Below are 15702 nucleotides of genomic sequence, written 5' to 3' on the forward strand. Positions count from 1 at the left end.
GCCGTGGGTTCTGAGTCAGAGCCAAGGTTCTCTTAGTCTGGGCTGGGAGTCAGCAGTGGGGTCCTCTGACCTGGTGACTCAGTCTCTAGGCTTCATTTTATGGGGATGCCAAGTAAGTTGTCATAAGGACAACTTGGAAAAGTGGTGCTCAAAGACCCCCAGAAAGTCCAGGATGGGTGAGGACATGAAGAGGAGGGTCCCCTTGAACCCAGACAGCACAGGCAGCAGGGGAGCCCTGGGCTCCAGGCTCCAGGTATGACTCCTAGGTGGCAGGAAGGCAGAGGAAAGCTGGAATTAGATTAGGCTCTTCCCTCTGGGAGAGGAGAGTAGGCACCACTCCATTCCTTCCACCACTGCTCCCTCACCCCCACCCCCGCCCTGCTGAGACCATGGCAGACATAATTAATCAAACTTGAGATTCTGACAGACAACACTAATGGATTCAACATGGTCCTGACAGGGTCAGGCATCTTGCAACCCAATTGGCAACCTAGTCTGTAGTCTGAGTTGTGTGTGTGTGTGTGTGTGTGTGTGTGTGTGTGTGTGTGTGTGTGTGTTTAAGTTGTAGACCCATGAGTCTGGGCAATCTGAGCCTAGAGAGAGTAGCAAAATGTCATCAGGAAAGCCAAAGGACAGAAAGTGTGCCATGGTAGGAAGGGCTGAGAGGCTGTGGGGTTCTTTAAGTCTGCAGACAAGAGTTATGACCTTAACCTCTAGGAAGGAGAGAGTGAAGGGAATACATGGACAGAAAGAAGCACAGGAAAATGGAAACCCTTCTGTCTGTTGAGGTGATGGTGACGTCAGAGCTTCTGAAGGCAGGAGGCCGCGTTGGGAGGTAGTGAGCATCACATGTGGAGGTATGCAAGGGGGGGGGCAGGATTCTTTGCAGGGACCTTGAAGAACTCATTCAAGTCTCAGCTCTGGGTAGAAGGAGAAATGAACAATACCGGGGTGTCTTCCACCGGGGAGAAGAGGGGGGGTGTGGCCCACAGGGACAGGTGATGTATGGCAGTAGGCTTAGTAGAGGTACCAGCAGGGCAGAGTGGACACAGGACGGACTTTTCTCATCTGTAGAACTTGGTGCAGGCAGTTCCTGGCCAGCTTACATTGGGATGCTAAGGCAGATCTGAGGAAGGCCTGGCTGGAATGACAGCAGCCCAGAGATGACCTTGTCGTGCACGTGTTGTGTGACCGTGGACAGGTCACTGCCCTTTTCTGGGCCTTGGAGAGGCTTTGATCCAAGAGATGAGGAAATCAAAGACGGCCACCTTCAGATCCAGTGTCCACACTCAGCCACCCTCAGCCAGCCAGGAGCAGGGACAGCCTCGCCCTCCAGCAGGTGGCGCTGCAGATTCTGTCCTTGTGTTGTGAAAAGTGCGTCTCCTTGGGGCCTCTGAGCTCTGGCTCATCCTCCAGGGTGTGTTTCTGCCTTCTGGGTGCTCAGATCCTGGAAATGTTAAGAGAGGGGACCCAGGCCAGAGGACACTCCAGTCTGACAGGGCCCAGGGACTCTGAGGCTGATAATCCTTTGGTCTCAGGAACAGCTGGTCCCAGGCCAGCCCTAGGTCCTTGTCGACATCCATAGCTCCTGCCTTGGAGCCAAGGTGAGGCCTCTTTAGTTCACATCTGTCTTTGTTTTGTTTTGTTTGTTAAAAATTAGCTCTATGCTCCTGGCCATCTGAGCTGACTTTGCCTCCTCCCCTGGGGCCAGAGGTCAAGGGAGGGAGGGGGCTGGCTACTGGACAGTGGTGGGCTGGGTATCTTCAGACCATGGCCTACTGGATGCCCCGGAAGAGGCACATGGCAAAGATCATGAGGAAAAGCTGCAGAGAAAGGGAGAAGGTGAGCCAGAGTCAGGCTGGGTGCACACCCAGGGTTCACCCAGCACACTTCCCGAGAGGATTTTTGATACCGCCCAGGGCAACCAAGTGCTCACCATCCATCTAAGAAGAGGGGGTTGGAAAGCAAGCGATCTGTTTAAATAGTTCAAATCTGCATTTCTTGGGTCAGCAAAGACTTTAAGCAAAGCATAACCCTTCTTGGGCCCCAAGTGTGTACCAAGCGCTGACTATGTAAAGTAAATTTTAAGTGCTGTACCAGCAGGCTTTCTAACCAGCAGGAAGTGAGGCACAGAGAGGTTGTACAACCTGATTCAGGTCACACAGCTCCAGTGGGGCAGCCAGGCTTGAGCAGAGACCCGCTGCCTGCCCTCAGAGCTCCCCATGATTCTAGCCGCTGCACTCAGTGAGCTCACCGGGACATGATGAGGTTTGCAGAGGTTACAGCACCCTAACCTTGGCCTGTTGCTACAGTGAGGGACACTTTCTTGACATTTGCCCAGCCCCAGGAAGATCTGTGTGTCTGTTGTTAGTTTCGGTTCCCACGGGAGGCTTTGTTCACTTCCGGCAGTGCTAGCATACAGCAAGGGCTCAATATGAGCTTGTGGAATTAACAAATGATGCCCCCGTTTCCCCTGTGGCTTATATTAACCAGAGAGACAAGGCACAGAAGACACTGAACAAGGAGATATCCAGGGTGCCAGGTGAGCAGAGCATCCTTGAAGGGGGCCCTAAACAGTGTCAGGCTGCCTGGCTTCATTGCCCCAAAGTGCATCCCAGAACTGGGCAGGGGGCCGGGAGAAGGGAAGGCTGAAGCGCCACCTAGTGGTAGCTAAAAGGTCAGCAGCTACTCAGATGTGTATGCTCTGGGCCCTGGGATAAAGGGTACTAATGCTTTGTTGTTAAAAAGACACCCCGAACACTTGCAAAGGCAGGGCCTTATCAAGAAGCACCCCAGTCTTCAAGGCAGCTCACGTATCCCACAAAGTGCACTTGGAGTGCAGAGTTGGGGTGAGGTGGGGTACCTCTCAGGGCCTGCCTACTCTCATTGTCCTGGGACAAGCAGACTTGTAGCTTCAGGCTACAGGGATTTCTCTAGCAGCAGATGTTTGCAGCAGCCAGCAACCATGGATCTGGGAAGTAGGCTGGGTGTCCAGGCCCCAAGGCTTCTTCCCGGGGGGCTCTACTCACCTCAATAGCCAGCACCCCAATGGCAAAGGCCCCAGCCAGGTAGACATAGGTTTCGAAGGTGTTGAGGATCACTGTGTAACAGCCCTGGGAAGGAAAGGATAGGCATGAGGGAAGTGCATTCTGCAACTGGGGACCATTGTTGGCACTGGATTCCCTGGTATTGGCCCCAGCGCTCAGCAACACAGGCTGACATTTTCATACTGATGTGGGGATGAGGAAGAATCAGGTCATTGACAGAATTGACAGTATCCCCACAGTGACATCCAGTCCCGAGACAAGCTGAAAACTTCCCAAGGCTAACTCAGCCTTAGACCCAGGCTTTCTGGTGCTCTTTAGAAGTTGGGACTGAACCCCAAAGGCAGAGTTGCCTGAGCTTCTTCAATCAGGATGTCCTATGGTGCCCCACGCCCCAGGGTGGGACAGCAGCTCGCAGAGGTTCACAGTGCCCCTCAGTCCCTCTCTTGACCAGCCTGACTGCTAACTTTTCAGCCCTTCTCCCTCAGTCTCACAGGAGCAGCCACCTCCACGTGACTCATGTGCCTGCTGCCTCTCTAGCACCTTGGGAGACAAGATCTCCCCCACTGGGCCCCAAGTACATCATACTTTGTGTCCCTGCCCCTGACCCCCATGGTGGCCACAGACATCCGTCCATAACAAGTCGTCTCTGTGAATTATATATACAGCCGTGCTGGGGATCCAACCTAGGACCTAATGCTGACCATGCAAATGCTCTACCACTGAGCCACACCCACCCCAGCTCAGAATGAAATATACACTTTTTTTTTTTTTTGAGATAGGATCTCATGTAGTCCTGGCTATTCTTGAACTCTCTATGTAGTGGAGGATGACCTTGAACTTCTAATCCTCCTGACTTTATCACCTAAGTGCTAGGATTACCCAGTTTATGGGGTAGTGGGATGGAACCTAGGCTTCATGCATGCTAGACAAGTCTATTGGTTGAGCTATACCCCCAGCTATCCGAAACACATTCTTTTTTCTTTTTTCTTTTTCCTTTTTTTTTTTTGGTTTTTCGAGACAGGGTTTCTCTGTGTAGCTTTGCGCCTTTTCCTGGAACTCACTTGGTAGCCCAGGCTGGCCTCGAACTCACAGATATCCGCCTGGCTCTGCCTCCCGAGTGCTGGGATTAAAGGCGTGTGCCACCACCGCCCGGCCCGAAACACATTCTTAAAGAAACAGTTTTCTTTCTTTTATGATTACTGGAATATTCTTTGGGCCCAACTGAGGACTTTCAAGTGGACTGGCTTGGTGGTGTGGCAGGGATAGGAATGATACCCATCTATGTGGGGTGACTGTTGGATTTGGGGTTCTGCCGAGACTGGGGTCTTGGTGTTTAAATCTCTTGCTGTTTCCTACTCAGAATCCCACTATCTTGGGCTAGAAGTGGATTAGAGGAGGCTGTCTCTGAGCAAGGAGACAGTAGGACCTGATCAGAGACAATGGCCAGGTGGGAGTCACAGTATCTTCCAAGTGGAGGCTGGCTAGGAGCTAAGGAAGGTGTTGGGGGGTGCCTATTCTCCCTGGAGCACCATGGAGTGAGTGGACAGACTGTGTAGAGACACACAAACTCTAGCACAAGTGACCTAGTCAAGCAGAAGGTTGGCTGGTGGACACTCCCCAGGGACAGGGAAGCCTTGGTAAGAGTGAGCAGAGGGGATGGTACTACCTATACTTAGCATTCCCTCTGCCAGGAGCTTTCTGGGATTCATGTATCCTCCATGAAGCCCCTAGTGAGAAGTAGCTTATCTGTGGTTTACCTCCTAGAAACGGGGAGAGAGCAGGTGGGTGGCTCACTTGAGACCATGCACACAGCAAGAGGGGAAGCCCAGATTCAGAGAAGGGCCTGGGATTCCTTTCCCTTTTATCCTGGGGGACAGAACTATTTCAGAAATGCTGTCCTCTTGTGTCCAAGCCCCTCTATCACAGCCTGGGTCTGACAACACCCTGGGTATCACTCCATGATGGAGCACCCCCATCTGGCAGAGGGACAGAACATCACTCTCTAGATACGTGTCATAGGGCCTATCCTCCAATGTTCGGGGGCGGGGGGATGTTCCCCACCCTGGTTCCTTCTCATAGTCACCCCAAACCAACCAGAGAGAGGGCAGCTCACCCTGGGCAGCGACACCCACATTCTTATCGTTAGGAAGCCCTTCACAGACTCCAGGATGAGTACCCCACTGCCCACCTGGGATCCCTGCCTGGGTATCTCGAAGGTACTTCACACTCAACATTCCCCAAACTTTACAATGTCCCTCAACCCAGGAAGCATAGAAACACCTTTGTCACAGGCCTGTTCTCACACTGAGATTTATCACAAGGCCAGTGGTTCACCTCACCTCCTCTCCAGCTGTTGTATTATCCTTCCTCCTTGGGACCACTGTTCATGCAGAACTGTTTTGAATTCCTAGCTCCAGGGCAGCCAGAGTCCCAACCCAGCCACCTCCACATTCCCGAAGGAACTACACACTTGTAGCAGTCTGGCTTGTGCCAGGCACACATGTGTCCTGGGCTTTGTGGAAGGCAGTTCTGTGAGAATCCAACTGGAGATGGTCTCCCAGTGGAGGCTCTTCACAGAAAAGATGGCCCGGAGGGGATGCCAGCGAGAGAAGCAGCCCCGGGAGCTCCTAGCCCCACTGAACCCCCAGAGGCTCTGTGATGGAGAATCGATACGGCTGTGTGGTCCTCAGCCCAGGAGACAGCAGGAGTGTGCTCACGGGGGAAGTGTCTAGAAACCAGGAACTTGCAGGAGACAGTTCAGGATGAGGGGTGGGGCGGGGCAGGAGCCTGGCTGTGGGACTCTCTCCCAATCCCACCCAGCTTCCGGGCCCTCAGCAGCTCCTTCAGTGAAGAAACTGTGCATCTCCTCTGTGGTCTGCTAGTTCGGTGTAGATCTTCTACCACCACAGCATCTTCTCCCTGTCCTCAGCAGGGTCCTGGGTGGCTGCATTCTGGTGGAAGTGGGGGTGTCACACTTTCTCATAAGGGTGTGACTCGGTTGCCCATTTCATATCCCCTTGCCTAAACGTGTGATTCCGGGCCTTTGACAGACAGCGGGAGAGGCAAGGCTTCTGCCTCACACTCCCGAGCTGCTGTGGGCTTTTCACCCCCTGCAGGGCAAGCATCAGGGAAGCAGTTGGGTCAGCAGGCCTCGCTTTCGGTGAGCAGGTAATGGCTAAGGCCTGTCAGCAGTGGAAGCACGAGACCCCCCCACATCCCTGGTGCTTCCCAGATTCGACTTGCTCTGCACATAGGTCCCTGCCATCCAAACCTTCAGCGGCCTGCTCTCTCCATCACCTCCACTTCCCGGTGCCCTCCAGCTTTATTCCTGTCTCTTTCCTGGGGGTAGGAAGGCAGGCTGTGGGACAGAGGAGCTGAGCTCCGGCCTATCCCAGATGAGGTACAGAGACAAGAGCTGAGTTCTTGGTGTCAAGTTGAGGCCGTGGGATCAGGTCTGAGCCCAGTGATGCCCTCCCTTGGGACTCTGAGAGGCTTAAGCTCCAGCCCATGCACATCTCAGCACTTCCTTCAACTGATTTTCACCCCCGCAACCACCACTGTGGGCAAGGATCACTTTTGTTCACAGGTTCACCACCTACCACCTCTCCCTAGACCTGGGTCCCCGTGGGAGCAGGGCGGGGCCTTGTCTCTTGTGCTCCATCAGCTCCCGGCATTTGAAATTCTCCCAGGGAAGTCTGGCCAGGGGACAAACCCAGATGTGGCTCTCATGCTCATCTCCTCCTTCCTCCCTGCCTGCCCTGAATCCTCATAAATAGTGTATCCCTAAGGAGGACCCCCGACCCCCCCCCCCCCCCCCCCGCCAACCTCTGACTTCTATTATTAGAAGTTTGGAAAACTCACCTTGGAACAACAGCCCCAATTCCCACCCCAGCCTGAACCCAATCATCTCCTGCCAGTGTGATCCCCTCTCCACTTCCTTGGATCTCAGAGGCATGAGTCAAAGCCCATGCCGCAGCCAGAACGGTCTAAAAAAAGCCCCCGACCACCTTCAGACCCTCCGGGCAGACACTGCTCGCCCCCAGCTTTGCCCGTATTGGTGGAGTATCTCCTGGGAGCAGGGAAGTACCTGTTTGTTTATGAATGGATTCCTTCCCAGCTGGCATTCCTCCCTGTTGACCAGCACCCCATCCCGAGTCTGGGGCTCCCTCCGGCAGCAGGCCTTGGGCACCTCCTCACTGTCGAAGGTCAGCAGCCGAAACACTGAGGCCATCTTGAAGTCTTCGGGCCCGTTGACCCCACAACAGCCAAACTAGAAGAGAACAGAAAGTGGGAGCCAGAGCTGGAGCAGAGGGGTTGTTAGCCTCGGCCAGGGCCCAGCTCCCTCTGCCTTCCTTGTGACGGTGGTGATGCCCAGTGTCCCTGGGCTTCGGGGTCCTCTCTGTAGGAGGGGCACGGCAGTCTGTTCCATACCTCACCAGCACTTGGTAAGCACTTCACATATAGTTGCTATGATTTTAGAATATGCTATGCTAATTATAATTGTTACTTTGGCATGTGTGTATTTGTTCATGTGCAGGTGTGTGTGTGTGTGTGTGTGTGTGTGTGTGTGTGTGTGTGTGTGTGCATGGAGGCCAGAGGTCAGTCTCAGATGTCATAATTCAGGGGCTGTCCTTTTTTTTTTTCTTTTTCCAAGACAAGGTTTCTCTGTGTAACCTTAGCTACCCTGGAACTTGTCCTGTTGACCAGGCTGGCTTTGAACTCAGAGATCTGCCTGCCTCTCTGCCTCCTGAGTTCTGGGATTAAAGGCGTGTGCCTGCATCACCCAACTGTATCTTATTTTTTGAGGCAGGCGTTTTACTGGTACCTGGGGCTCATAGATTAGGCTAGGCTGGCTGGCTAGTGAGCCCCAAGGATCTACCTGTCTCCACTTCCCCGGTGTTGGGATTATAAGCGTACATCCTAACACCTGGCCTTTTACATGGGTGCTGGGAATGAAACTCAGTTCTTTGTGGTGTCACAATAAGCACTTCACTAACTCAACCATTTCCCCAGCCGCTGTACTAATTATTATTAACATCAGTGAAAATGGCTATTGCTTGAGGACTGAAGTCAGGGGCGGTGAACAGATTTTATGGAGAGTCTGGACTTTGATTCACTAGCTGTGACAACTTGGAGTGCTGTACAAATGATGATTCACAGGCCAAGAATGGGATCAGTGATTCTTGCCTGATTGATGATGTCTGACACAGGCAGGGGACTGGAAGCACTCTAGAGGGTGACCTCTAGACCCTTTCCAGGTCAACATTATGGCTTTGGATGCTCACGCATCCCAGGATGGCATGGCAAGGGGCACTCACTGTGATCATGACCGAATTCCAGGTGGCAGAGAACACGTCCGTGTCATTATTGCCTTGGTAGTGCTTGGTGAGCTCCTTGGTGAAGAACTCGCGGGTGAGCTGGGGACAGAGGAGAGGATGCTGAGTCTGCTCGGTCTGGCCTCCCAGGACATCCTAAGCTGTCCATTTGGGGCAGGCACCCCTTCCCAAGGCTTGGGGTCTTGCTGTGTCATCACAGGCCACTGCTATGACAAGGCTGTCTGCACACACAGTGCTCAGCTAACCCCAGGACGGAACACACTAGGGACCCTGCTCAGCCTTGCCGCTCTTCTCAGAGGATGAGCACTGGGGAGGTAGGGCAATTGCCATCCCATCGTTCAGAATCAGCAGGTGGCAGGCCCGACCTACAGGAAGCCAGGGTGTGGGTAAAGAGGGAGCCTTCAAGGACCCATTGCTCCCGGCTGTGTCCTCAACGTCACTGTTCCTCAAGCTGGCTCCTTGTCCCAGGCCAGCCCATGTGTCTCATCCCTTCTCTCCTGTTTGGAGCCCAGGCCCTTCTAGCTGTGGTGCCAGGCCTTGCAAGGCTCAGGGCAAGGAGCTGGATGAAGCTTCTGGAATGAACGGCCCATGATGTAGGCTAATCAGAGGGGCTGGTAGCCTACTATGACACACAGCATGCCCAGACTGGGTTTGTCCTCTCTCACCACCTGATCATGTGACACCTGCCATCAGGCTGTCATTGGGTTGGATAGAAATTCTAGAATCAGGCTGGAGCTAATATCAGGTGGTTCAGGAGAGGGGACCCATAAGCACCCCTGGGTGAGGACTTCTGGAAATACTCCCACAGAAGGAGACTGCACTGGGCTGAGTTGCTCTGGCCCCTGGCCCCTCCCTGAGGTGCAGGTCATGTTTAGGCTTGTGGGACAGCTAGTTCTAAGAGACTCTTTGGGGGAGGCAGGGGTCACTCTGCAGCCCCCGTGCTCGGTGGGTAGGGAGGGCAGCAGGGTGGGAAGCTGAGTGGTACATACGTGTTCCCTGAAGATGAAGGCCAGGATGGCTGCTGAGAGCTCTACCAGGAAGATGACCAGGATAAACAGGAAAAACTGCAGAGAGAAGGCGGCCGTGAGGCCCACGTGGGCACCGTTTTACCACGCACCCTTCTGTGATAGAGGAGTGCACTCATCCTGTAAGGCAGGCCTTTGCTGCCATAAATCACCGTCCTCATAACAAACACGCCAAGGATCTACCCTTGGAGGCACAGAGTTGCAATAAAACGTATGAGCAACGCGGGCAGATAAATCTGTCTTCCGAGCACATGGTCACTGGGAGAGGTGGCTTTGTAGAGTGTACAACCTGAGCAGCCCTACCTGGGGGCCCTGAGAGGAGGCTGCTGCTGAGATTTGCTTGGGCTCTCTTTGGGGATATTTCCCTCTATGAATTATCCAAGCTGTGGGATCCTGAATTTTTGGGGATTTCAGGCTGGGTCCCCTACCCTGTTAACCCGAAGGCCACTTTTTTCCCTGCCCCAGTGTCTCTGGTTGCCATGGAAATAGGGAGGCCATGCTATCTTAAGTGGAAGCAGGAAGCCATGTAATCTTCAGCTGAAACATAGGCGTGAGATGGTCAGCAAGGTAGTGGGACTCCCAGAAAGTCCAGGGGAGGGGAGTTTGATGTCCAACACAGAGCCCTGTCTGCTCCACTCACTAAACTCCTGTGTTCCACAGATTAACCAGGATGCTCTGGTGTGAAGCCCTCCCGTGCTGGGTGGTCTCTTGTGCCAAAGTTAAGCTCCAGCCTCACCCCTGAGGGGCTTTCCTGACTTCTCCCAGTGGGCCCTCTCCACATCACAGCATCGAGCAGAGGCACCCCAGCAGGCACCCCAGGACTTTGCCGCCAGCTGCAGTCTGCCTCCCTCCAGCACCTGAGAGGCCTCACGAATGAACAAATGATCGTGCCGACCCTGTGATACGTTATGTGTCTCAGGCACCGGTCCTCACCAACACTGTTCTGGACTTGGCTCAAAAAAACAGGAAGAAGCGCTCTGGCCTGCCTTCTTCAGTACACTTGCGAACTCCATCCTCACCCCCGCTGGGGTCACCAGCAGAGGACCCACTGTGAGCACACCCGGGCTGGTCCCTATGTCCCATCCTCCTGGCCACACTCAGGCTGCTCAGCCTGTATGGGTTGTACTGGACCAGAAGGAGATGAGGGTGTTGGGCTTAGCTTGAGGAAATCTAGGGTCCCTCTTTCCTAATAATACGGGACGGGTAATGAAGATGGATGATATAATGGAGTGAAGATGTCCCCACGCTGGGGAAGTGTCCCCAGGCCATTTGGATGAGCTGTAGAACCTGCCTCTTGCTCAGAACTCAGTCACTTGGATGCCCTGGGCCATGGTGGATGGCTCTGAGGGATTTTCTCTCATCATTTTCTTTTTCCATCAGAAACCTGTCACTTCGTCCTCATCCTGGGAGACCCAAGTCATTTTCCCATTACGGCTTTTCTGCTCCAACACAGCTTCTCCAGAGAGGTCCCAAACTGTTGAGCATGGGCCACTTTGGGAAGAATGAAGGACAGCTGTCAGACAGACAGGCCCCTAGACCATTGCATAGTCTGTTAATGCAATGTCTGAAGAGAGGAGGCCTGTCTCGGACTATCCACAATGGGACCATCTCCCTGGCCCATTGCTCTGCCGAGGGAGCAACCTGTGGGCTCTCTGCATCCCCGATGGCTGTGCACACCACTGTTTCAGCAGGCAGATGGGCAGACACTCAGGTTCAAGCTGTCTCTGACCTCTGACAGAGGCCCTGGCCCCAGTCTTTCCCATGGCTCTTCTCTATCACTTTCTCTGGTCCAAGGAAGCTGAGGCTGCAGAGGTGATGTCTGGCCCAAAGTTGTGAAGACTGAAAAGCCCCAGGCCAACACTCTCCTGCTTGGGGCTTCTTGCCCCCTCTGTGCAGCCCAGGGGAAGCATGGCAGGTGAGTAGCAGCCTTGCTGGAGACAGTGTGGGACAGCCTGGCACACCCAGGCTGACTCCAGCTGGAAACCCAGCAGTTCTCAAAGACTGAGGGAGTCTTGGGCTGAGGACAGGGAGCAGTGTGAAATAGGCCAGAAAGTTTCCTAGGTGTGGGGCAGGACCCTGGCTGCTGCTCCCCAGTCTTTTCTGCACCCTTTGGCCTGGCTTCGTGAGTCTGGCTATGCCTGGGCAGAGCAGCCACTGAGAGAGTGTCTTTTTGCAGCCTCCCCACCCTCTACCTGGCAGAGATCTGGCACTTCCGTTGGGCTGGTCACCAGCTCTACTCGACGTGGCCTCCCCAGGCCCCCCCCCCCCACTCTGTGTCTTCCTGGGCGGTTGTCAGGTCCTCTGGCTGTTGACCCCACAGGGATGCTCCCGATGCTGGCGGTGTCCAGGAGTCACAAATTATGGCTGGCCCATGCCCATGCGTGATCGCTTTGCAGTCTCCGTGAGATTGTAGGTGGTGAGCTTTGCTTGAGAGCAACCTTGCTGATCTGCGGGGAAGACCACCGAGAACCACCAGAAGCCTGGGTACCATCTAGGAAAACAGTGTCCTTTGCTCCCACCACCTCAGTGCTGCATGCCACTCGTGGCGGTCTCCTCTCTGCAGCTTGGGGGAGGGACAAGTGCCCTGGGCAGCAACCCTCCATTTTGCTGCTGGACTGTGGCTCTAAGAGGAGGTGGTGTTGATGCCATTTGGAGGTGACTGCAGGTGATGGTACTGCAGTTTTGGGGTGACAGCAGGAGCTTTCAGTTCTTAAGAGTTGTGAATGGCCAGCACTGATGCTTTTTATTTCCCATGGATCAGGTCAGGAGCGGAGCTAAGCAAGATGCACATTTTTCCAGTGGATTGTGAACACAGAATGACAGCTGGGAAGATCTGGTTATCCCCATTTTATATATGAAGAGTCTTAGGTTCAGAGAGGTTAAGCAGCCAGCCCTGGGATGCACAGCCAAACGTCAAAGCTTAAACTCTCACTAACACCTCTGATCTGCCTCCTCCTTGGGCCCCCATCCCAAGCTTCCATTGAGTGCCTGCTCTGAGATACTCTGGGCATGGACAAGCCAACACACACAAGGAAGACACAGGCTCCCCCGGGGGTGGGCTGCATAGAGCTGAAGCCTTAGGAGAGATGCCAAGAAGAAATGTGGCAAATCTTGGCCCTGGGAAGGGGAAAGAGAAGCCTGCCTAGAGGCCGGGAGCTGGGAGCTCCCGCCCAGTGCAGATCTGCCCTGCACAGGGTGTGAGTTTCAAAGTTCAGGTTGCAATACCTACACCAGACACAATGCTGTTTCCACCCTCCTGGGACTCCTCCAGTCAAGTGACTTCTTCCCGCTCACACAGCTTCCTGCTGCTTGGGACGTTCCCCAGGGGGCGCAGGATGCCCTCCCAGGGGATTCCCGCCCTTTGATTTCTACCTCTGTTGAGGACAGCAGAGCCTGGGCGCTCTTACCCATGGGGAATGTCCTGGTTCTCCTTTCTAATAAACAGCCCCCAGTTTCCACACAGTACAGCTCATGTAACTGTTCAATACACTCACTCACTCCCCGCTTGTTCCCTCTCTTTCCCCTCCCCACCCTTGTTAGAATTAAAGATACTCTTTAGGTAAGTTGGATATAGGGCTCCTTGTGACATTCAGAGGTGACACAGGAAATGGCCAGGACAGACTATCAGTAGAGCTGGTGTTGGGGGACACTGACCCACACATGTGCTGTCATCGTTAGCTAGGTTAGCCATTAGGTGACTGGTCACAGGGCCAATTATCCTCAGACAAAGGCCCCAGAACCAGTCAGGGCTTGCTCCATGTCCAGGTCTTATTGCCACAAACCTTGGCGCCAGGGTCCTGGGATAGCTAAAGCCGTGTTCTGTTCGTCCTGTCCAGACAGCCAGGCTAAGGAGGAAGTCAAAGGCCTCCAGGGAGCCCCCAGATGCCACCAGGGTCTGACTCAGAGGCCCTCTTCTACAGGAGCAACCACAGAGCCAGCTTCAAGTTGAGAAAGAGAACTGGTTGGAACCTTTCCGAAAACCTTCCAGAAGGGGCTGTAGCTCAGTAGGCAGAAGGCTTGCCTAGGATATCTAGTCCTGGGCTGAGTCCCTAGTAGTGCACAAACTGGACATGGGGGCACCTGTAATCCCGGCGTTTGGGGGGGGGGGCGAGGCAGGAGGATCAGAAGTTCAAGATCATTATTCTCGCCCCCATAGCAGCCTGGGCTTACATGAGGCCCTGTCTTGGAAAAACAGAAAAGCTTCTCAAATCGTCAGTGCCCCTCAACCTCACCCCACCACATACATGCTACCTGTACATGTGTTTGCACACAATTCACACACTACTACATAACCCATCAAACACAACACAGGTACACACACCATATACATAGAGCAAAACACATATGCATGTGTAATATGTACACATGCACCCGTAATAAACTATTCAGGGTACCACATACCACACATGTACACACAACACACTTAGAACACACACACACACACACACACACACACACACACACACACACACACGCCCACAGCTCTAGTGTAGCGCTCTTGCACATGATTTTGGCCTGTCCAGATCTATTCTGGGTTGGGGCTGAATAGCGCTGGTTTGGATGACAGCAGTCTGAGTATTCTGCCTTGCTTCTGATCCACACTGACTTTAGGCTTGTGTGAACCGGGCTTGGGAGAGGGGTGAACAGGGAACAGAGAGAGGCGGAGTGATAGGGAGGGAGAGAAAAGGGAGCAGGAAGAGAAACTGAGAGATGGTGGAAGCCAACAGGGCAGAGGAGGGGCTGATGTAGAGATGAGCAGGACCAAGTGGAGACAGAGGGGGTCAGCGAGGAGGGGACCCGGCTGGGACAGCTCTTAGCTGTCCTAAGGGGACTAGTCTGATCCAGCCTGTCCCCAGCTCTCAACCTTCTCCTCAGACTTCTCAAAAGACAAATGCCCCATTCTCCTCTCCAGCTGGCAGGGTGCAGGGCACACTTAGCCGAGGCTGGCAACGCAGCAGAGCACCGTCTGCTCTCAGCCAAGCGCACAGGCTGTCTTCCGGGCTTGGCTGCTGGGATGGACCCATTAACAGTGATGCATCCCCGGGGACCACGGCGAGGAGGGGAAGGCATGACCTGCTTTCCGGATCCCGTTTCTTTCCCCTCTCTCTCTTTTATTGAGACAGAACCTAAGACTGTAGCCCAGGCTGGCCTTGATCTCACGGCAGTCCTGCATTAGCCTCCTCGGTGCTGGGATTACAGGTGTGTACCACCACGCAGGGTTTACAAACCCTCTTTTTGTGTGTACATATCTGTATCTGTGTTTTCAGTTAGCATACAAAACAGCGGGTTTCTTTATGGCATTTTCACACCTCTTTAGTTTTGGTTGCTCCCTCGTCTCCCCATCTCCTCACCTCTTCCTTCTCAGCACCCCCAGTCCACCTTTCATATCATATGCATTCTGGTATCTTCCCATTCCCTCCCTTAAAGTCTCTTTTCCCCCCCTCTCTTGGGCCCCTTGCTAGTTTTCTGGCCTCTACCCAGTGCTTACTCCCACAGAAACACACATAAATAAAAATTAGAAGCTTGCATCTGCATGAGAAAGAATATGCGCTATTTGTCTTTCTGAGCCTGAGTTACCCCACTTAATGTAATATTTTCCAGTTCCACCCACTTTGCCTGAAAATTTAATAAATTTCATTTTTCTTTATGGCTGAATAAAATTCCATTGTGTATATGCACCACATTTTCATTATCCATTCATCCATTTTCTGGTTATTGTGAACAGAGCAACAGTGAACATGGATGTGCAAGCCTCACTGTGGTAGCACATGGAACCCTTGGGGCACAAGCCTAGGAGTAGCACAGACGGGTCATCACACACTGAGATGTGTGTACCACCACGCAGGGTTTACAAGTCCTCTTTTTGTGTGTACATATCTGTATCTGTGTCTTCAGTTAGCATACAAAGCAGCGGGTTTCTTTATGGCATTTTCACACCTCTTTAGTTTTGGTTGCTCCCTCGTCTCCCCATCTCTTCACCTCTTCCTTCTCAGCACCCCCAATCCACCTTTCATATCATATGCACACTGCCAGAGAGCTCCCCAGCCAGAGAGCTGCTACATGCAGGAGCTGACGGATGCGGAAGAGACCATCCACTAGGGGGCGCCCGCAGGTTTCTTTGTCTCTCCCAGTAAAGTTGGCCGCGTTCTGCTCTGAGAAATAAAAGGACCTACAGCTCCCCTGCCGCTCGTGTCACAGGCCATTGCACTTCCTCTCTGGGAGGTGGAGCACACAGCTATGGTAGGAATGAGCCACATGGGGGTGTCTTAATCTGGGAGGAGCCCCAGGCCAGAT

General features: G+C 53.5%; 1 protein-coding gene across 1 annotated transcript in view; it reads right to left on the reverse strand.

Moving 5' to 3' along the window:
- Window positions 1-370: 370 nt before the first annotated feature.
- Window positions 371-15702, reverse strand: part of Tspan18 (tetraspanin 18) — a 141744-nt gene continuing 126412 nt past the window's right edge. The window contains exons 6-10 of the mRNA XM_059260981.1: window positions 9373-9447; window positions 8366-8464; window positions 7135-7317; window positions 3030-3113; window positions 371-1823 (exon numbers count right to left, since the gene is read on the reverse strand). Of these exons, the coding sequence (XP_059116964.1) occupies window positions 1776-1823; window positions 3030-3113; window positions 7135-7317; window positions 8366-8464; window positions 9373-9447 (489 nt within the window). The 3' untranslated portion in view covers window positions 371-1775. The remainder of the gene's footprint in view (window positions 1824-3029; window positions 3114-7134; window positions 7318-8365; window positions 8465-9372; window positions 9448-15702) is intronic.

Source organism: Peromyscus eremicus, chromosome 4 (genome assembly GCF_949786415.1).
Source record: "Peromyscus eremicus chromosome 4, PerEre_H2_v1, whole genome shotgun sequence".
Lineage (NCBI taxonomy): Eukaryota > Metazoa > Chordata > Mammalia > Rodentia > Cricetidae > Peromyscus > Peromyscus eremicus.